The sequence below is a fragment of the Lucilia sericata genome, unplaced genomic scaffold, assembly GCF_015586225.1.
Source record: "Lucilia sericata isolate MDLA Ls3-8-SP2 unplaced genomic scaffold, ASM1558622v1 Contig000108F_arrow, whole genome shotgun sequence".
NCBI classification, from domain to species: Eukaryota; Metazoa; Arthropoda; class Insecta; order Diptera; family Calliphoridae; genus Lucilia; species Lucilia sericata.
The window spans coordinates 563,113-583,298 of NW_023994140.1; the positions used below are offsets into that span (position 1 = coordinate 563,113).

The 20,186-nt window shown below is 32.2% G+C and overlaps 2 protein-coding genes across 2 annotated transcripts in view; one reads left to right on the forward strand and one right to left on the reverse strand.

Annotated features, from left to right (window-relative positions):
- LOC119600218 (centrosomal protein of 135 kDa) overlaps positions 1 to 12,530 on the forward strand; it is a 40,027-nt gene extending 27,497 nt beyond the window's left edge. Inside the window, exons 10-15 of the mRNA XM_037950312.1 lie at positions 8,509 to 8,634; positions 8,757 to 8,910; positions 8,977 to 9,083; positions 11,730 to 11,997; positions 12,049 to 12,234; positions 12,296 to 12,530. Of these exons, the coding sequence (XP_037806240.1) occupies positions 8,509 to 8,634; positions 8,757 to 8,910; positions 8,977 to 9,083; positions 11,730 to 11,997; positions 12,049 to 12,234; positions 12,296 to 12,457 (1,003 nt within the window). The 3' untranslated portion in view covers positions 12,458 to 12,530. The remainder of the gene's footprint in view (positions 1 to 8,508; positions 8,635 to 8,756; positions 8,911 to 8,976; positions 9,084 to 11,729; positions 11,998 to 12,048; positions 12,235 to 12,295) is intronic.
- Positions 12,531 to 12,566: 36 nt separating this feature from the next.
- LOC119600217 (trichohyalin-like) lies at positions 12,567 to 19,920 on the reverse strand. Its single transcript, XM_037950311.1, has 3 exons — positions 19,752 to 19,920; positions 14,452 to 19,695; positions 12,567 to 12,926 (listed from the first exon to the last, which is right to left on the reverse strand). The coding sequence occupies exons 1-3, from the start codon at positions 19,783 to 19,785 to the stop codon at positions 12,640 to 12,642; spliced, it is 5,565 nt and encodes a 1,854-aa protein (XP_037806239.1). The 5' UTR covers positions 19,786 to 19,920; the 3' UTR covers positions 12,567 to 12,639.
- Positions 19,921 to 20,186: the final 266 nt, after the last annotated feature.

Below are 20,186 nucleotides of genomic sequence, written 5' to 3' on the forward strand. Positions count from 1 at the left end.
ATTTGAATGCCGGTAGACTATGCCTTTGTCTCGTGTCTGGAATTGAGTCTAAATTGTTGTGTTTGTTTTTGGTAGGAATCAACTCGTTTTTTATTCAAACTTCTTTTTCTTATTGAAACAAAAATAAAATGATTTAATATTTCTTTTCACTCAATAAAAACACTCATAGCAACACTTTAAATGTGCTATAGTGGGTGTTTTGTTGTTTATTTCTTTTTAAGGATTTTGTTGTTTATTTTGGATAAAAAAAAACTCACTTAAAAACACAAAAGACTTAAGAAACAAGCGGAAACATTGAAAACAAGGGAGAGAAAGAGAGAGAGCAAAGGTGTCAACTATAGAAACAAAAGACTTAAGCAACAAACCTTATTAAACCCTTTTTGGTGCAAAAAGAAGTACTAAAATAGTACTTTTTTAAACAGAACTAGAACAGAACTAGAACAGAACAGAACAGAACTAGAACAGAACTAGAACTGAACTAGAACTGAACTAGAACTGAACTAGAACTGAACTAGAACTGAACTAGAACTGAACTAGAACTGAACTAGAACTGAACTAGAACTGAACAAGAACTGAACAAGAACTAAACAAGAACTGAACAAGAACTGAACAAGAACTGAACTAGAACTGAACTAGAACTGAACTAGAACTGAACTAGAACTGAACTAGAACTGAACTAGAACTGAACTAGAACTGAACTGGAACTGAACTGGAACTGAACTGAACTGAACTAGAACTGAACTAGAACTGAACTAGAACTGAACTAGAACTGAACTAGAACTGAACTAGAACTGAACTAGAACTGAACTAGAACTGAACTAGAACTGAACTAGAACTGAACTAGAACTGAACTAGAACTGAACTAGAACTGAACTAGAACTAGAACTGAACTAGAACTGAACTAGAACTGAACTAGAACTGAACTAGAACTGAACTAGAACTGAACTAGAACTGAACTAGAACTGAACTAGAACTGAACTAGAACTGAACTAGAACTGAACTAGAACTGAACTAGAACTGAACTAGAACTGAACTAGAACTGAACTAGAACTGAACTAGAACTGAACTAGAACTGAACTAGAACTGAACTAGAACTGAACTAGAACTGAACTAGAACTGAACTAGAACTGAACTAGAACTGAACTAGAACTGAACTAGAACTGAACTAGAACTGAACTAGAACTGAACTAGAACTGAACTAGAACTGAACTACTGAACTAGAACTGAACTAGAACTGAACTAGAACTGAACTAGAACTGAACTAGAACTGAACTAGAACTGAACTAGAACTGAACTAGAACTGAACTAGAACTGAACTAGAACTGAACTAGAACTGAACTAGAACTGAACTAGAACTGAACTAGAACTGAAATAGAACTGAACTAGAACTGAACTAGAACTGAACTAGAACTGAACTAGAACTGAAGTAGAACTGAACTAGAACAGAACTAGAACTAACAAAAATAAAAAATTTGCCATATTAAACTCGTTTGAAGGTATTTTTGTTAAAATTTGTATGTTTAAACATTTAAAGTTCAATTACCTTTAAATATTAAAATAACATTCCTCACAATTTCAGTTATTTTGCTAAATTGTTATTTTGTTAAATTCTCATCTCGTCTCCTGAGATTTGATCTTCAACAAACAGTTATTGTGCTAAAATTAAAAAAAGATGTTCATACCTAATGGAGGCATTTAAAAAATTTTAACGTTTTGTTAATTTTTTTATAAACTAAGAATGAATTTAATAAGAAAACTTTAAGGTCTTACTTATAGTAAAACAAATTTTTTAAATATTATTAAATTTTAATCATGTCTGAGTTGAAGTGAATCACAATTAATGTTAATTTTGATTGTTGGTATTAATCTTAACTTGTTTAAGTTATTTCTTAATCAGGTAACTAGATACAATTCATAATTGACAGCATATCAGACTACAATTGTAAGTGTTTCACAATACTTATGGTTTAATAGTATATTAAAGCAAAAAGAGACTTTAGACTCTAGACTCATAAGATTGAAATACACCAGAAATAGTACCAGAAACATAACGAGGAGATTATTTTGTATCTTTCTAGCTCCTACAGCTCATTCTGCTCCTTCATTTTAAATCTAAATTTAAACTGTAACTAATCTGATGATCAGCTGTTAGACCAATTAAATGCTGCTAGTAGTCCCTACCCAAAAATGCTAATTATTTCCATATAAAATAGACTCCCACTGTATATTGTTTATTTAATTAAATGTTTTATTTGATAACCTTGATATTGAACTGTTAAATTATTGTTTTCGTCGTCAACACCTTGTCCGCCATGTGTCATGTACTTATTATTATTTTTATGGCAAAGAAAAGAAACGCTCGTAGTTAACATACTTAAAAACTCAATGACCTATAAGTTTGTTTAATAAAATTAAAAAAAGAAAATAAAAATTAAAACAATTGAAAGTGAGTAAAATAACAGAATACTCAAAATCTATTTACGGTTCATCACGTACACATATTTTTGTAAAGAAACTATGTATGAAAATACTTCAGACCTATTTGGGAAACTGATTTTTTTACTGAAAAATTAAATTGCTATACAGTAATAATCGATCAGTTCTTAATCAGTTTTATGAACCTTTCTAAATCATTTATAGATCCAGTTCAGTTCTAGTTCAAGTCTAGTTCAGTTCTAGTTTAGTCCTAGTTCAGTTCCAGTTCAGTTCTAGTTCAGGTCTAGTTCTAGTACTATTCTAGTTCTGTTCTAGTTCTGTTTCAGTTCTGTTCTAGTTCTGTTTCAGTTCTGTTCTAGTTCTGTTCCAGCTCAGTTCTAGTTCTGTTCTAGCTCAGTTCTAATTCTGTTCTAGTTCTGTTCTAGTTCTGCTCTAGTTCTTTTCTAGTTCTGTTCTAGTTCTGTTCTAGTTCTGTTCTAGTTCTGTTCTAGTTCTGTTCTAGTTCTGTTCTAGTTCTGTTCTAGTTCTGTTCTAGTTCTGTTCTAGTTCTGTTTTAGTTCTGTTCTAGTTCTGTTCTAGTTCTGTTCTAGTTCTGTTCTAGTTCTGTTCTAGTTCTGTTCTAGTTCTGTTCTAGTTCTGTTCTAGTTCTGTTCTAGTTCTGTTCTAGTTCTGTTCTAGTTCTGTTCTAGTTCTGTTCTAGTTCTGTTCTAGTTCTGTTCTAGTTCTGTTCTAGTTCTGTTCTTGTTCTGTTCTAGTTCTGTTCTAGTTCTGTTCCAGTTCTGTTCTAGTTATGTTCTAGTTCTGTTCTTGTTCTTGTTCTTGTTCTTGTTCTTGTTCTGTTCTTGTTCTTGTTCTGTTCTTGTTCTGTTCTTGTTCTTGTTCTTGTTCTGTTCTTGTTCTGTTCTTGTTCTGTTCTTGTTCTGTTCTTGTTCTGTTCTTGTTCTGTTCTTGTTCTGTTCTTGTTCTGTTCTTGTTCTGTTCTTGTTCTGTTCTTGTTCTGTTCTTGTTCTGTTCTTGTTCTGTTCTTGTTCTGTTCTTGTTCTGTTCTTGTTCTGTTCTTGTTCTGTTCTTGTTCTGTTCTTGTTCTGTTCTTGTTCTGTTCTTGTTCTGTTCTTGTTCTGTTCTTGTTCTGTTCTTGTTCTGTTCTTGTTCTGTTCTTGTTCTGTTCTTGTTCTGTTCTTGTTCTGTTCTTGTTCTGTTCTTGTTCTGTTCTTGTTCTGTTCTTGTTCTGTTCTTGTTCTGTTCTTGTTCTGTTCTTGTTCTGTTCTTGTTCTGTTCTTGTTCTGTTCTTGTTCTGTTCTTGTTCTGTTCTTGTTCTGTTCTTGTTCTGTTCTTGTTCTGTTCTTGTTCTGTTCTTGTTCTGTTCTTGTTCTGTTCTTGTTCTGTTCTTGTTCTGTTCTTGTTCTGTTCTTGTTCTGTTTCTTGTTCTGTTCTTGTTCTGTTCTTGTTCTGTTCTTGTTCTGTTCTTGTTCTGTTCTTGTTCTGTTCTTGTTCTGTTCTTGTTCTGTTCTTGTTCTGTTCTTGTTCTGTTCTTGTTCTGTTCTTGTTCTGTTCTAGTTCTGTTCTAGTTACTGTTCTAGTTTTGTTCTAGTTCTGTTCTAGTTCTGTTCTAGTTCTGTTCTAGTTCTGTTCTAGTTCTGTTCTAGTTCTGTTCTAGTTCTGTTCTAGTTCTGTTCTAGTTCTGTTCTAGTTCTGTTCTAGTTCTGTTCTAGTTCTGTTCTAGTTCTGTTCTAGTTCTGTTCTAGTTCTGTTCTAGTTCTGTTCTAGTTCTGTTCTGTTCTAGTTCTAGTTCTGTTCTAGTTCTGTTCTAGTTCTGTTCTAGTTCTAGTTCTGTTCTAGTTCTGTTCTAGTTCTGTTCTAGTTCTGTTCTAGTTCTGTTCTAGTTCTGTTCTAGTTCTGTTCTAGTTCTGTTCTAGTTCTGTTCTAGTTCTGTTCTAGTTCTGTTCTAGTTCTGTTCTAGTTCTGTTCTAGTTCTGTTCTAGTTCTGTTCTAGTTCTTTTCTAGTTCTGTTCTAGTTCAGTTCTAGTTCTGTTCTGTTCTAGTTCAGTTCTAGTTCTGTTCTAGTTCAGTTCTAGTTCTGTTCTAGTTCTGTTCTAGTTCTGTTCTAGTTCTGTTCTAGTTCTGTTCTAGTTCTGTTCTAGTTCTGTTCTAGTTCAGTTCTAGTTCTGTTCTAGTTCTGTTATAGTTCTTTTATAGTACTGTTCTAGTACTGTTCTACTTCTGTTCTAGTTCTGTTCTACTTCTGTTCTAGTTCTGTTGTATTTCTGTTCTAGTTCCGTTCTGTTCTGGTTCTGTATAAAACGGCTTCTAATTTTATCAATGTTTAAATTAAAAACGGAAAAATTATAAAGAATTAACAGAAATATCTCGTAAATCCATGTCTGCATTAAAAAAAATATTGGCAAACATTAACCCAAACCACTCTTACTTCTTTTTTTCCTATTTTTGCCTGCCAACAACTATCGTCTACCTTTAAACAGAAAAAAGTACTTGAGACGATGACTTGTCTTTGATTGAAAGGAAAACTTTTAAACAGACACATAAATAATTTTTTTTAAGAACACTTTGCATTTGCTGCAGCATTTTTTGTTCTTAACAAAATTTCATTGACGGATATTGTAAAGTTGAAAAAAAGAACGTGGTTTGCATACAACCACGAATATTATTATTTTTATGTAAAAAAAGACTTTAATTTTGGTTTCAAGTACTTTTTTTGATTCTTTTTTAGCATGATTCATGGTTGCGTTTTAAAAAAAGTCTATATTTCAACAAATGGACTTGAAGAACACTAGAACATGTTAAGTAAATACAAGTCTATTTATATTTCGTTTTTTTTTTTCAATAATTTATTTTAATGTTTATACAACTGACATTTTCAGCAATTATAGATAGTAAAGGTGTGCCTTTACATTCAAAATAAATATCTAAACAACTTTGTTGAAAAAAAGTTGTAGTTTCTTATGCGGTTTATCATTTTAAATGTTATTTTCAACAAAAAAGGTTATAGAGGTTTAAGTTTATTTAGAAATGTCATATTTTTTATAGATTGGTAATTAAAAGTATGCTTAATGTTTCTTTACTTTCAATAAATTATAAAGATTTAAACACGAGTCTTAATAAGTGGATTAAAAGAAAAATCATTTGTACTTCAGTTCTTGATCAGTTTTAGTTTAATTCTAGTTCAAATTTAGATCAGTTTTACTACTCTTTTGATCAACTAGTTTAGTTCTAGTTCAATTCAATCCCAAATCACGATCAGTTTTTGTCCAATTCTTATGCCATTCTAACTCGTAACTGACTTTTTGATAAATGCAAAAGTTCAGTTTCTTAAACATTTAGTTTAGTTCCAGTTACCTTCTAATTCAATCCTAGTTGAGTTTATAATCAGATCTGGTTGAATTCTATTTCAGTTCTATTTCAGTTCTATTTCAGTTCCAGTTCAGTTCTAGTTCAGTTCTAGTTCAGTTCTAGTTCAGTTCTAGTTCAGTTCTAGTTCAGTTCTAGTTCAGTTCTAGTTCAGTTCTAGTTCAGTTCTAGTTCAGTTCTAGTTCAGTTCTAGTTCAGTTCTAGTTCAGTTCTAGTTCAGTTCTAGTTCAGTTCTAGTTCAGTTTCTAGTTCAGTTCTAGTTCAGTTCTAGTTCAGTTCTAGTTCAGTTCTAGTTCAGTTCTAGTTCAGTTCTAGTTCAGTTCTAGTTCAGTTCTAGTTCAGTTCTAGTTCAGTTCTAGTTCAGTTCTAGTTCAGTTCTAGTTCAGTTCTAGTTCAGTTCTAGTTCAGTTCTAGTTCAGTTCTAGTTCAGTTCTAGTAAGTTCTAGTTCAGTTCTAGTTCAGTTCTAGTTCAGTTCTAGTTCAGATCTAGTCAGTTCTAGTTCAGTTCTAGTTCAGTTGTTAGTTCAGTTCTAGTTCAGTTCTAGTTCAGTTCTAGTTCAGTTCTAGTTCAGTTCTAGTTCAGTTCTAGTTCAGTTCTAGTTCAGTTCTAGTTTCAGTTCTAGTTCAGTTCTAGTTCAGTTCTAGTTCAGTTCTAGTTCAGTTCTAGTTCAGTTCTAGTTCAGTTCTAGTTCAGTTCTAGTTCAGTTCTAGTTCAGTTCTAGTTCAGTTCTAGTTCAGTTCTAGTCAGTTCTAGTCAGTTCTAGTCAGTTTTCTAGTTCAGTTCTAGTTCAGTTCTAGTCAGTTCTAGTTCAGTTCTAGTTCAGTTGTAGTTCAGTTCTAGTTCAGTTCTAGTCAGTTCTAGTTTCAGTTCTAGTTCAGTTCTAGTTCAGTTCTAGTTCAGTTCTAGTTCAGTTCTAGTTCAGTTCTAGTTCAGTTCTAGTTCAGTTCTAGTTCAGTTCTAGTTTCAGTTCTAGTTCAGTTCTAGTTCAGTTCTAGTTCAGTTCTAGTTCAGTTCTAGTTTAGTTCTAGTTCAGTTCTAGTTCAGTTCTAGTTCAGTTCTAGTTCAGTTCTAGTTCAGTTCTAGTTCAGTTCTAGTTCTGTTCTAGTTCTGTTCTACATCTGTTCTACATCTGTTCTAGTTCTGTCCTAATTCTGTTCTAGTTCTGTTCTAGTTCAGTTGTAGTTCAGTTCTAGTTCTGTTCTAGTTCTGTTCTAGTTCAGTTCTAGTTCTGTTCTAGTTCTGTTCTAGTTCTGTTCTAGTTCTGTTCTAGTTCTGTTCTAGTTCAGTTCTAGTTCAGTTCTAGTTCAGTTCTAGTTCAGTTCTAGTTCAGTTCTAGTTCAGTTCTTGTTCAGTTCTAGTTCAGTTCTAGTTCAGTTCTAGTTCAGTTCTAGTTCAGTTCTAGTTCAGTTCTAGTTCAGTTCTAGTTCAGTTCTAGTTCAGTTCTAGTTCAGTTCTAGTTCAGTTCTAGTTCAGTACTAGTTCAGTTCTAGTTCAGTTCTAGTTCAGTTCTAGTTCAGTTCTAGTTCTGTTCTAGTTCTGTTCTAGTTCTGTTCTAGTTCTGTTCTAGTTCTGTTCTAGTTCTGTTCTAGTTCTGTTCTAGTTCTGTTCTAGTTCTGTTCTAGTTCTGTTCTAGTTCTGTTCTAGTTCTGTTCTAGTTCTGTTTTAGTTCTGTTCTAGTTCTGTTCTAGTTCTGTTCTAGTTCTGTTCTGTTCTAGTTCTGTTCTAGTTCTGTTCTAGTTCTGTTCTAGTTCTGTTCTAGTTCAGTTCTAGTTCTGTTCTAGTTCTGTTCTAGTTCTGTTCTAGTTCTGTTCTAGTTCTGTTCTAGTTCTGTTCTAGTTCTGTTCTAGTTCTGTTCTAGTTCTGTTCTAGTTCTGTTCTAGTTCTGTTCTATTTCTGTTCTAGTTCTGTCCTTGTTTTGTCCTAGTTCTTTTATAGTTCTGTTTTAGTACAGTTCTAGTACAATTTACTCAATATATAGAAATATTTGATTATTTTTTATAAAAAATTGTATGAAAACTTATCTTTCTATTATGTTTAATTGTTATGATAAATAATACCCACCTTATTTCTTTATAATCCTATAATGTGTTTGAAAGAATATTATTTTACTTTAAAAATTAACAACAAATGTCTGCATGTTTAAGAGAGTGCATTACAAAGCCCTTTTCAAATTGTTATGCTGCAATAAAACCCAGACATATTGCCACAACTTTCAAACACTTGGCTGCAATTGTTGCTTAATAATACAAATTGAAATTGGTCACAACTATTATTGTTGTGGGTTTGGTCAAAATATCAACAGACACACACAATTAATAATGAGTTATTATTAAACCAACAATAGAGCAGTAGTAAGATATCGAGTTTTAAATGGAAAGATAATCCCCCCTTAATAAGTAATTTGAAACAGAGGCTGGCCAGGGTATCATGATGTCAAAAGAATCAAAATTGTTACAAAATAAATAAAAGCGAAAAGAAATAATGAAATATTTATTAGCTAATTAATAAATAATAATAGAGTGCATATCAAAATTGCATAATTTATGTTTAGGAGATAAATAAAAAACATAAAAATTAAATAATAAGAAAAACAAGTTTGTGTCTTAAATCTTTTGTTTACACTAGACATTGTTGTTGTGTTTAAATTTGTTTGTTAAATGTTATCTTTTTTAAAAGACATTCTGTTTTTTATTGTATAATTTCAGTAAACTTAAATATCAAACACGTGAACGTGATTCTGAACTACACGAGACCTCTACGGAAAGCAAAAGTTTAAAACAACAACTTACCGCCTTAAAAACCAGTCGAGATCAGGCCATACAAGAAAATGTGTAAGTTTTTTTCTATAGGAAATAAATGCAAACTAGTTTATTTATTTATATGAATTTAATTTATCTCATTTGAGTGTTATTTTGCTAACAATTTCATAAATTTCTTCATTACAATTTTACAGACGTCTGACCAATGACTTGGCCGATAGCCAGGCTGAAGTTGTTATTTTGAAAAAACAACTTAAAGATTCTGAAAAGGAAATTGAACGTTTGAAACAACAGCTGAGAAAATATGTGGAGGAAGTGAAAAAAGCGGAGGATTTATTAATGCAAAAGGTTTTGTTTGAAATTTTTTTATATTTTAAGAAATAGTTTTTTGTTATTTTTGTTTTAATCTTAAAGGAAAAAGAACGTGATGAAATGTTGGATCATTATAGAAGTTTGTCGCATGATGCTGTTATGCTGGAGGGTAATAATCAGAGTTTGGAAAATGAAGCTGCGGAATATAAGTAAGTTTTCTTTACAAACATTTTAAGTATAACAGTTTTCATTAAAAAATTATTCTTAAATATTTTTCAGTATAACAGTTTTTCTATAGAAAAATTGTTCAGTATAACAGATTTTTCTATTGAAAAATTTTTCAGTATAACAGTTTTCAATAGTAAATTTGTTCACTATAACAATTTTCTTAAGACAAATATACAGTATAACAGTTTCCTATTAGAAAAATAAACAGTATAACAGTTTTCCTATAGAAAAATAAACAGTATAACAGTTTTCCTAAAGAAAAAATAAACAGTATAACAGTTTTCTATAGAGAAATTTTAAGTGCAACAGTTTCTCATCAGAGTAGTTTGAGGTCTATTAGTTTTTCCACACAAAAAATTGTCTATATAACAGGTATTCTATAAACAACTTTTAAGTACAAAAGTTTTCTATAGAAAAATGTTCAGTATAATAGTTTTTCTGCAACAAAATTTTCAATATAACAGTTTTTGAATCGAAAAAATGTCAGTATTACAATTTTTATTCAGAAAAATTATCAGTATAACAGTATTTCTTATAAAAACAATAACAATTTTATTTTTTAAATTCTCAGCAAACAATTTTTCTATAGAAAAAATTGTCAGTATAAAAGTTTTTCTATAGAAAAATTGTCAGTATAAAAGTTTTTCTATAGAAAAATTGTCAGTATAACAGCTCTAGTTCAGTTCTAGTTCAGTTCTAGTTCAGTTCTAGTTCAGTTCTAGTTTCAGTTCTAGTTCAGTTCTAGTTCAGTTCTAGTTCAGTTCTAGTTCAGTTCTAGTTCAGTTCTAGTTCAGTTCTAGTTCCGTTCTAGTTCAGTTCTAGTTCAGTTTTAGTTCAGTTCTAGTTCAGTTCTAGTTCAGTTCTAGTTCAGTTCTAGTTCAGTTCTAGTTCAGTTCTAGTTCAGTTCTAGTTCAGTTCTAGTTCAGTTCTAGTTCAGTTCTAGTTCAGTTCTAGTTCAGTTCTAGTTTCAGTTCTAGTTCAGTTCTAGTTCAGTTCTAGTTCAGTTCTAGTTCAGTTCTAGTTCAGTGTCTAGTTTCAGTTCTAGTTCAGTTCTAGTTCAGTTCTAGTTCAGTTCTAGTTCAGTTCTAGTTCAGTTCTAGTTCAGTTCTAGTTCAGTTCTAGTCAGTTCTAGTTCAGTTCTAGTTCAGTTCTAGTTCAGTTCTAGTTCAGTTCTAGTTCAGTTCTAGTTCAGTTCTAGTTCAGTTCTAGTTCAGTTCTAGTTCAGTTCTAGTTCAGTTCTAGTTCAGTTCTAGTTCAGTTCTAGTTCAGTTCTAGTTCAGTTAGTTCAGTTCTAGTTCAGTTCTAGTTCAGTTCTAGTTCAGTTCTAGTTCAGTTCTAGTTCAGTTCTAGTTCAGTTCTAGTTCAGTTCTAGTTAGTTCTAGTTTAGTTCTAGTTCAGTTCTAGTTCAGTTCTAGTTCAGTCTAGTTCATTTCTAGTTCAGTTCTAGTTCAGTTCTAGTTAAGTTCTAGTTCAGTTCTGTTCAGTTCTAGTTCAGTTCTAGTTCAGTTCTAGTTCAGTTCTAGGTTCAGTTCTAGTTCAGTTCTAGTTCAGTTCTAGTTCAGTTCTAGTTCAGTTCTAGTTCAGTTCTAGTTCAGTTCTAGTTCAGTTCTAGTTCTAGTTCAGTTTTAGTTCAGTTCTAGTTCAGTTCTAGTTCAGTTCTAGTTCAGTTCTAGTTCAGTTCAGTTCTGGTTCAGTTCTAGTTCAGTTCTAGTTCAGTTCTAGTTCAGTTCTAGTTCAGTTCTAGTTCAGTTCTAGTTCAGTTCTAGTTCAGTTCTAGTTCAGTTCTAGTTCAGTTCTAGTTCAGTTCTAGTTCAGTTCTAGTTCAGTTCTAGTTCAGTTCTAGTTCAGTTCTAGTTCAGTTCTAGTTCAGTTCTAGTTCAGTTCTAGTTCAGTTCTAGTTCAGTTCTAGTTCAGTTCTATTTAAGTTCAAGTTCAGTTCTAGTTCAGTTCTAGTTCAGTTCTAGTTCAGTTCTAGTTCAGTTCTAGTTCAGTTCTAGTTCAGTTCTAGTTCAGTTCTAGTTCAGTTCGTTCAGTTCTAGTTCAGTTCTAGTTCAGTTAGTTCAGTTCTAGTTCAGTTTTAGTTCAGTTCTAGTTCAGTTCTAGTTCAGTTCTAGTTAATTCTAGTTCAGTTCTAGTTCAGTTCTAGTTCAGTTCTAGTTCAGTTCTAGTTCAGTTCTAGTTCAGTTCTAGTTCAGTTCTAGTTCAGTTCTAGTTCAGTTCTAGTCAGTTCTAGTTCAGTTCTAGTTCAGTTCTAGTTCAGTTCTAGTTCAGTTCTAGTTCAGTTCTAGTTCAGTTCTAGTTCAGTTCTGATTCAGTTCTAGTTCAGTTCTAGTTCAGTTCTTATTCAATTCTAGTTCGATTAAATACAGTATTATAAGTTTTGAATTGACTATCTATCTCAATTAGTTTTATCTCTCTTTCTTTTCCTTTCCTTTCCTTCTCTTTTAACTCTTTTTGTAATTGTAGCTCTTGCCATTGTTGTTGCTGCCTTAGAATTAAAGAAATCTTACAAATTGTTGATAATTAATTTTTTTTATTAAAATTAGCTGCCATTAGTTTTTAAATTAAGTTAAATGAATAAAATAATAAACATATAAATACCTCTCAAAAATTCCTTCTAAAAACAGACGACAAGTGGTAGAATTGGAAACTGATATAGTTTCCCTTAAAAAAGAACTATGCTGCCGTAATAATTTAATCTCAGAATTGGAAGATAAAATTGCCACACTTACTGCCAAGGCCACATGTTTGGAACATAAACTGGAGGAAAGTTTAGATGAACAACATCTATTAAAAACTGATTTGACAGCACGAAAAGAATTATGCAATAAATTAGATATAGAAAAGGATAAATTAAATGCAGAATTATATGAATTAAATGACATAAAGAGAAAGGTAGGTAATATAAAGAAATAAAGTTCCTTTTTAACAAATATTTGCTTATAGTTGGAATCCGAAAATGAAAAACTACGTATGGAAATTGATAAAACGGAAAAGGGAAAACTGATTTCAGCCGAAACCTTAGAAGAGCTATTAGCCAAGACTCGCCGTGATTTGGAAGAACAAATCAAAGTTGATAGTAAATTAAGTCAAGAACTAGTGCGTTTAAGACAAACCAATGAGGAACTACTGGTAAAGTTTGAAAAGTAAACTTTAAAATTAGAATTATTTTCCATAATTTACACCTTTACAGAATGATTTAGCTCAAGAGAAACAAAAACGTGAACAACATCAAATACTCGCCCACGAATATCAAGTACAAAATCAAGAGCTGCGTCACAATCTTACCGATGATCGTTTTCGTCAGGCTCGTTCACGCGAACAAAGTCCACGTTTTCCCACACAAACTTTATAGTTGTCTTTCTCTTTAATATTTTTTTCTAATTTTATTTATTTTCTTTTATTTTTATTAAGAAAACATTCCTTTTTATTCTCTAAATTATTGTAAGAAAAATAAAACTGTTTAACCAATTAAAAATAATTCTTTTAAATAACTAAACATTAACTAAAATTCATTTATTAATTATTATTATTTTTTTAATTTTTCTTGCTTTTGTAGTAGTTATTCAACATTGTCAGATAAGTATCCAACATACAAGGACATTGTTTAAATTTTGCCAATTCTACAGTATACAGACGAGAAGAAGTATTACGGTAATATGATTCACTTGCTGATAATGATGCATCTAGTTGATTATTTTGATTAAGAGGATGTTTGGTGTTGATAGTTTTGGTAAGCTGATATTTGGTTTGCTGGGTTATGGGCTGTTGCAGTAACTCATCTTTAGTTATAATTGTTTGCTGGGTTTCATTGCAGTGTTGAGCTGATGATGAAAGGTATGTGATGAACATGCGTTTATATAATTTGAAAATTTATATAAAAATTATTAGTATAACAGTTTTTCTATAAATATCTTTTTGTTGTATAAGAGTTTTTCTTTAGAAAAGTTTTCGTTATAAGAGTTTTCCATGAAAAAATTATGGTATAAATGTTTTTCAAAGAAATAATTTTAATATTAGAGTTTTTATATAGAACATTTTTCAGTATTAGAGTTTTGCTATAGAAAAATTCCCATACTGAAATTTTGTTTAATAGAGGAACTGCTATTAAAAAAATTGTCAGTATAACAGTTTTTCTATAGGAAAATTTAGAGAACAATAGTTTTTCTAAAGAAAAATGTTCAGCATAACAGTTTTCTATAGAAAAATTATCATTATAACAGTTTTTCTTTAGAAAAAATTGCAGTATAATAGTTTTTCTATAGAAAATTGTCAGTATAACAGTTTTTATATAGCAAATTTTTCAGTATAATAGTTTTCCTATAGACAAATTTTCAGTATAACAGTTTTTAATAAAACATTTTCAGTATAACAGTTTTTTTAATAAAAAAGAGTCAGTATAACAATTTTTTAATAAATTTAAATTGCCTACAGAAAAATTGTCAGTATAACAGTTTTTTTTACAGAAAAATTATCAGTATAACAGTTTTCGAATGAAAATTTTACAATATACAGTATAAAGTTATCAGTATAACAGCTTTTTTAAGAAAAATTTATAATATAGAAGTTTTTCTATAGAAAATTGTCAGTATTACAGTTTTTTCTTCAAGAATGGTATTAGTATAACAGTTTTACTTAAGAAAAATTTACAGTATAATAGTTTTTCTATAGAAAATTTGTCAGTATAACAGTTCAGTTTGAGTTCTAGTTCAGTTTTAGTTCAGTTCTAGTTCTAGTTCAGTTCCAGTTCAGTTCCAGTTCAGTTCTAGTTCAGTTCTAGTTCAGTTCTAGTTCAGTTCTAGTTCAGTTCTAGTTCAGTTCTAGTTCAGTTCTAGTTCAGTTCTAGTTCAGTTCTAGTTCAGTTCTAGTTCAGTTCTAGTTCAGTTCTAGTTCAGTTCTAGTTCAGTTCTAGTTCAGTTCCAGTTCAGTTTTAGTTCAGTTCTAGTTTAGATGTAGTTCAGTTCTAGTTCAGTTCTAGTTCAGTTCTAGTTCAGTTCTAGTTCAGTTCTAGTTCAGTTCTAGTTCAGCTCTAGTTCAGTTCTAGTTCAGTTCTAGTTCAGTTCTAGTTCAGTTCTAGTTCAGTTCTAGTTCAGTCTAGTTCAGTTCTAGTTCAGTTCTAGTTCAGTTCTAGTTCAGTTCTAGTTCAGTTCTAGTTCAGTTCTAGTTCAGTTCTAAGTTCAGTTCTAGTTCAGTTCTAGTTCAGTTCTAGTTCAGTTCTAGTTCAGTTCTAGTTCAGTTCTAGTTCAGTTCTAGTTCAGTTCTAGTTCAGTTCTAGTTCAGTTCTAGTTCTATCTTAGTGCAGTTTTAGTTCTATCTTAGTTCAGTTCTTGTTCAGGTCTAATTTCTTACCCACTTCATCATCTGCTTGTTTAAAAGACATTGCTGTTTCCGTATGTGTATTGACCTCTTCTTTTAGCCCAAAACTAACCACCGAAGTTGTTCTATGAGATTCCAAGTCATAGCTGACCATTTGAGCATCTTCTATTGTACGACAAGGTTTCAAAATTCCCTTCAAAGGCATTAGTTGAGGATCAAAAGCATGTAGTCTGTTAGGACCAGGTAAAGACCCACAAGTAAATTTTCTCTGCACACAAGGATCTGTGCAGTCCTCTCCATAGCTTAATGGTAATGGATCCTGCATTTCCATATAATGAGAGTTATCTTGCAAAATAGTTGTATTGCAAGATGCTCTTGGATCTACATATTTTTCTTGCTGTGATCTTAAATTAGCTGAATTATCGTTGTACTCTTCATATCTCTGATAAGTTTCCATAGATTCCCATTGTTCCATATCGCAAGGTTGTGATTTATAATGATAGGATTCCTGTTCTATTAATTCAATTAAGGGATCTTCTTTAGCCTGCTCTTTTAAAGCGCCTACAGCCCATTCCATTTGTGATTTATAACTTTCAGCTGTCAGAGTTTTTGAATCTTCACCTGTTGCTATTGCGTTTGCAATTTGAGGATCACTACTATCTGTGGTAGTTTCCAGATCTTTAAATTGTGTATCTTGTGTTAGTTTCTGTTCTACTGTGAAGCTGGCTGAGTCCCGTAAAGAACTTCTCGGTTCTTGTAGTTGCATTCTCGAATTGGTCTCAGTTTGCAGAGAACTTTTGCAGGAACTTAATTTTGTTATTAACTCCTGAGCGGCCAAGGTTACTGCTTCAGCACATTGCCCTTCTAAATTGGAGTCCTGATAGGTTGTTAGGAAATTTTTCAAATATTTTAAGGCTTCAGAAGTTGTTAAAGGTAATTCAGTTGATTGTGCTAAAGTTTCCTGATACTCCTTTTGATTTTCATTGGGAGTTTCCTTTTCTCTGGTAAATGTTTGTGAGGAAAGTTGTGCGTTTAGTTGAGGTTTAAATTGATAATCGGTTTGACTAGCTCGACTGGTATAAAGTCCCAAACTATGATCCATAACTTGTTTGAAATCGTTATAGGAGGAACTGTTGGAGTTCTTTTCTCTTTTTCCGGGATCCTCCTTAACGTAACTTTCGGGTTCTTTAGAAAATTGCTCATGTTGATTTGAAAATTCTTCCGGCATTTGTGGTTCTTGCTTAAGAGGATATAATTGGAACTCCTTATGCAAGGAAGTTGTTGTCCTGGGTTCTTTATCGTCTGTATTATTCTCAGATACTCGTTTTGATCTCTTAGAAGTTTTCGGTTTATTTGCAATGTCCTCTAAATCCAAATGTTGGTGTTTGTGCAGTTCCTCTTCATCTAATTCGTCGTGTTTCTCGATTTTTTCTTTTATAAGTTCAACTTCTGGAAGATCTCTTTGTTCGGCTTTATAATCTCTACCATTTGGCGTGTCAATTTGATCTTTAGCTATCCTCTGTCTTTCCTTAGGGTTTTCTACTCCATATTTGGCTTCAATTTCGGATGCTCTCAAATCTCTTTCCTTTGGATACTGCTTTACTTCTAAGAAATCTCTTTTTCTCTCTTTATAATCATTGAGATCATTGTTCTGATCTTCAGAGACTCTCCTTTTATCCTTAAAATCATTTCTTCCATGATCTTTAGCTTTTCGCGGTTTTGCTGTAGATTCATCAAAGTCTTCTGCATCATATTCTGCGTAATCTCTTCTATGTGGATCTTCATAATATTTACAACTTTGATCTCTAGAATCTCTTCTATATTTTGAATTTTCATCCTCAGCTTTTCGCGGAATTTCTCTTAAATCACTCAGAATTTCTTCATTATCTTCAGCTTGTCTATCACCTCTATAATCTCTTTTGGAAACTTCATAATACCGAGAACATTGATCTTCAAATTCTCTTCTTTTATCCTCACAATATCTTCTAGAGTTTTGATCTTTAGATTTTCCTGGTTTTGCTCTTAATTCTTCAAAGATTTCGTCGTCATATTCCAGAGATTGATTTCTTTCATTCAACTCAACTTTTCTTGATCTTAAAACTTCATCTTCTGCTTCTTTTGATTGCGATTCTCTCAATGGTTTGGCGTTGTTCTCTCTAAAACTTTTCTTATTTAAATGTTCAAGAAAGTGTTTTATACTTTCAGTGGATTCCATTCTTTTGTCTTTAAAGTTTTTTGAACTTAGATCTTGTGATCTCCGTTGCCTCCGTTCTCTACACTCTGGTTCTATTTGAACCCTTTCCAAAGCTGTCCGACTTAAGTATTCGCTTGGTTGTGGCTTGGCTTCTTTAGAAGTTCTTCTTGTCTGATCATTATATCTAGAAGTTTGTTGTGTAGTTATCCTTGGACTCTCTGTGGATGGTCTAAAGGTTTCTTCATTATAGACATCTTCAACTTTAATTCCTTCTTTTAATTCTTCTTTTAGATCTTTTCTTCTCTCTCTAACATATCGTGGAATTTGATCTTCATTTCTTCGTTCTCTATCTTTGGAGTTCCGATAAAAGTCAAAGTCTTTTGCGAAACAATTTGTTTTTAATATTTGAAAGTCTGTGTCGGGTATTAAAGCTGCTTCCCCTGTTCTTGGATCTTCTGCTCTTCTTTCCCTTTCTATAGATTTTCTATACGATAAACAGTTATCTTTTTCATATCTTTGATCTTCTGTTTCTCTTTCTTTAAAGTCTGTGTAGGGTATTGCAGATGATTTTACTTCCTGATATTCCGCCTTTCTTGCTCTTTCTCTTGATTTTCTATAAGTGGAACAGAAGTCTTTTGGTTTATCCTCTATTTTAGAGCTATGATCTTCTGCTTCTCTTTCTTTAAAGACTGTGTCGCGTATAGCAGATGATCTTGCTGTTAGATCTTGATCTCTACTTTCTTTATCTCTAGATTTTCTATAAGTCCAGCAGTCTTTTGGTTTATGCGCCCTTTGAGCTCGTTGATCTTCTGCTACTCGTTCTTTGAAGTCTCTAACCAGTATTTCTGCTGATCTTGCTGAGGGATCTTCATCTCTTCTTTCCCTATCTCTAGATTTTCTATAATTCCAGCAGTCTTTTTGTTTAGCTGTCTTTTGAGATCTTTGATCTTCTGCTTGATGATCTCTTAATCTAGTTTCTCTTCCTTCTCTTCGTCGACTTCTTCCTTCCCTTTCCTGGCAGTTATCTTGATAATTTATATCTCCTTTTGTTTCTTTCAAATCTTGATCGTATTTTGCTTGTTCAACTTGATCTTTAGATTTATTGTAATCTAGCCAACTATCTTCTCCCCTGGCAGCAGCTCCATATTCATACCTTAACTCCTCATAACTATCACTTTCGGGAAAGTGATTTGTTGCACCTTGATCAAACGAGAAGTTGGCTTTATTAATTAAACTAGAATTAATATTTGTTTCTCCCAAAAGCTCCCATTGATCGCTGGTATCAATTGGACTTCTTTTAGGTTCTGTTTGATCTTTCTTTAGCTGTTTAAATATCTCCACTTCCTCACTGTCTGGTTCGGGGAAATTTTCAGGTGGAGGTTTTAAAACTTGTATGCTTTTCTTAGCCTGTAGTTCTCTTTCAAATTTATCCAAATACTCACGATATCTTTGAGCTTTCTGAAGCTTTTTAGTGTCTACTTCTTTATCATGTTTTGCTTCGGTTGGTTCCCTTTGCTCTTTAACTTTTAAAGGTGGCTTATATTCTCTTATAGTCATTTTCTTTAACATTCTCAAAGTTTCCCAAGAATATTGGGTTTCCAAAGAGTTGCTATCACCACAATCTGTTAAATTGGCCGGGTGTTTGTTTTGCTCCAGCTTTTTTCTTACTGTTACTTGACAAAGATTAGTGTGACTTTTTATTTTTAACGTTGGGACTGTTGAGGATTCTTCAGAGTCTTCTTTGGTCTTAGTTTCTTTGTTATTTTCGAACTCAAACTCCTTTTGATAATCATCCACATAACGATCTAGATATTTGATTAATTTTGTGACACTTTCTTCACTCAGCAACTGAGCAAGTTTTCCATTTTTCCTTAATCTCTGTTCTACCGATTTGCTGCGTTGTTGTTTTTCTCTTTTCTCTCGACAAGCTCTCTTTTTATTGGCATTATAATCATCTAGAGATTCTTTGCTTTTGCCTAGTTTAGATTTCTTGTTGGTTTTAGAATTAGAGCGGGATTTGGAAGATTTATCTGGTCGTCGACAATAGAATTCTTGGGTATTAAGATCGGTATTGTGTCTTCTATATTGTTGGGGATTTGCACCAGTTGTTGATGCTTCGTTAAAACTATAATTTGGCAAATTGTAATAGTATTCATCCCGGCAATAGGTATATGCCCGATTACCATTAACCTCATTCTGTTGGCAACTATAATGCCGACATCTTTGGCCATTTGTGTCGGTTGAGGTCTTGAGAGTTTGCTGGCAAGCAGCCGGATACACTAAGCCATAACAACAATTCACAATTTGATCATTTGCTTTAGGAATTTGCGTATCCGAACACTTTGCAATCCCCTTCCAATTTGAAACTTCTTGATCCTTAAACGGTTTCAAGTTGGCATTGGAACTATAATCTCCTACAGCTCCCTGATCTAAGAATTCTTCTTGTGTGTGTATTTGAGAAGCTACACTACGCATACGGGGACGAAGAGACAAATTCTTATCGCTACCATAACGTGGCGAAGTACAAACACATTGATGTTGTAGGGAATACTTTTCCTTTGCTATTTCTTCCGGGTTTCTCTGTCTTTCTTTAGAATTATTATCCCCCAAATAGTCCGCCCAAGTACTCGTTTTTCTGGCTTCATTTCCCTTTCTTTTATTCGACTTTTCATCCATACTAAAACTGTCGCCTTTCAAAAGTCTTCGTTGCTGTTTTAACTTTTTAATTTCATGATTAATGGTCGCCTCTAAATGGTACAATTGCTGAGAAGTGTCTAAGACCTTTTCTATAACGTCCTCTTGTTGCTGCTTGCCGGAATGTAAAGTTTCTAAAAGTTTTTTAGCTGCACCATTACTTTCCCCAGAGACCTCTAATTTCGATTCGGAATTATGAAGACCCTTACTCTCTTTATGTCTAAATAAGTCTACATTTGATTTAGAATTTTGCTGCTCTCTAGCTTTGCCTTGTTCTCCTTTTAACCCATAAACTCTTTCCTTGGTTATAGTTCGTTTACTTTGTCGATATCTAGAGGAATTTTGTTGTATTTCCAGATTTTCTTGTTTATCCAAAATGATGCTTTTTTCTGGCAGAAAATTTGGTTTTAATTTAAAATTTTATTTCTTTGGTAAATTTTCTTACTTTTTACACTTTTCACCTGATAGCTGAAGCCCATGTATCGAGTGTTTTTATTTTGTAAAAATTTTATTTAAAAAACTTATTCCAATTGAATTTTTAACAAATTTAAATTTCGTTCAAAGAAATTTGAAAGTATAAAATTTTGATTTAAATACTCGAATGTGAGGAAAATCTTAATTGGGAAATGAAAGGGAAAATTTTTTTATAAAAACTGGCTAGTTCAAATTATTCAAAATTTTTTTAAACTTTGGTGAAAAATTTTAAACTTTGAATTAGTGAACGAGAACTGAACAAGAATTCTACCAGAACTGATCTAGAACTGATTTAGAAATAAAATAGAACTAAATAAGAACTAAAGTAGAACTTGAACTGAACTAGAAGTAAACTAGAACTGAACTAGAACTGAACTAGAACTGAACTAGAACTGAACTAGAACTG

What these genes read in the sequence shown, in the direction of transcription:
- LOC119600217 (XM_037950311.1), bottom strand. Translation starts at nt 19,785, where the DNA reads ATGGGCTTCAGCTATCAGGTGAAAAGTGTAAAAA. An exon ending in TCAGGTGAAAAGTGTAAAAA is followed by an intron (nt 19,696 to 19,751) that starts GTAAGAAAATTT and finishes ATTTTCTGCCAG; the next exon opens with AAAAAAGCATCATTTTGGAT. An exon ending in ACAAGCAGATGATGAAGTGG is followed by an intron (nt 12,927 to 14,451) that starts GTAAGAAATTAG and finishes TTTCATCATCAG; the next exon opens with CTCAACACTGCAATGAAACC.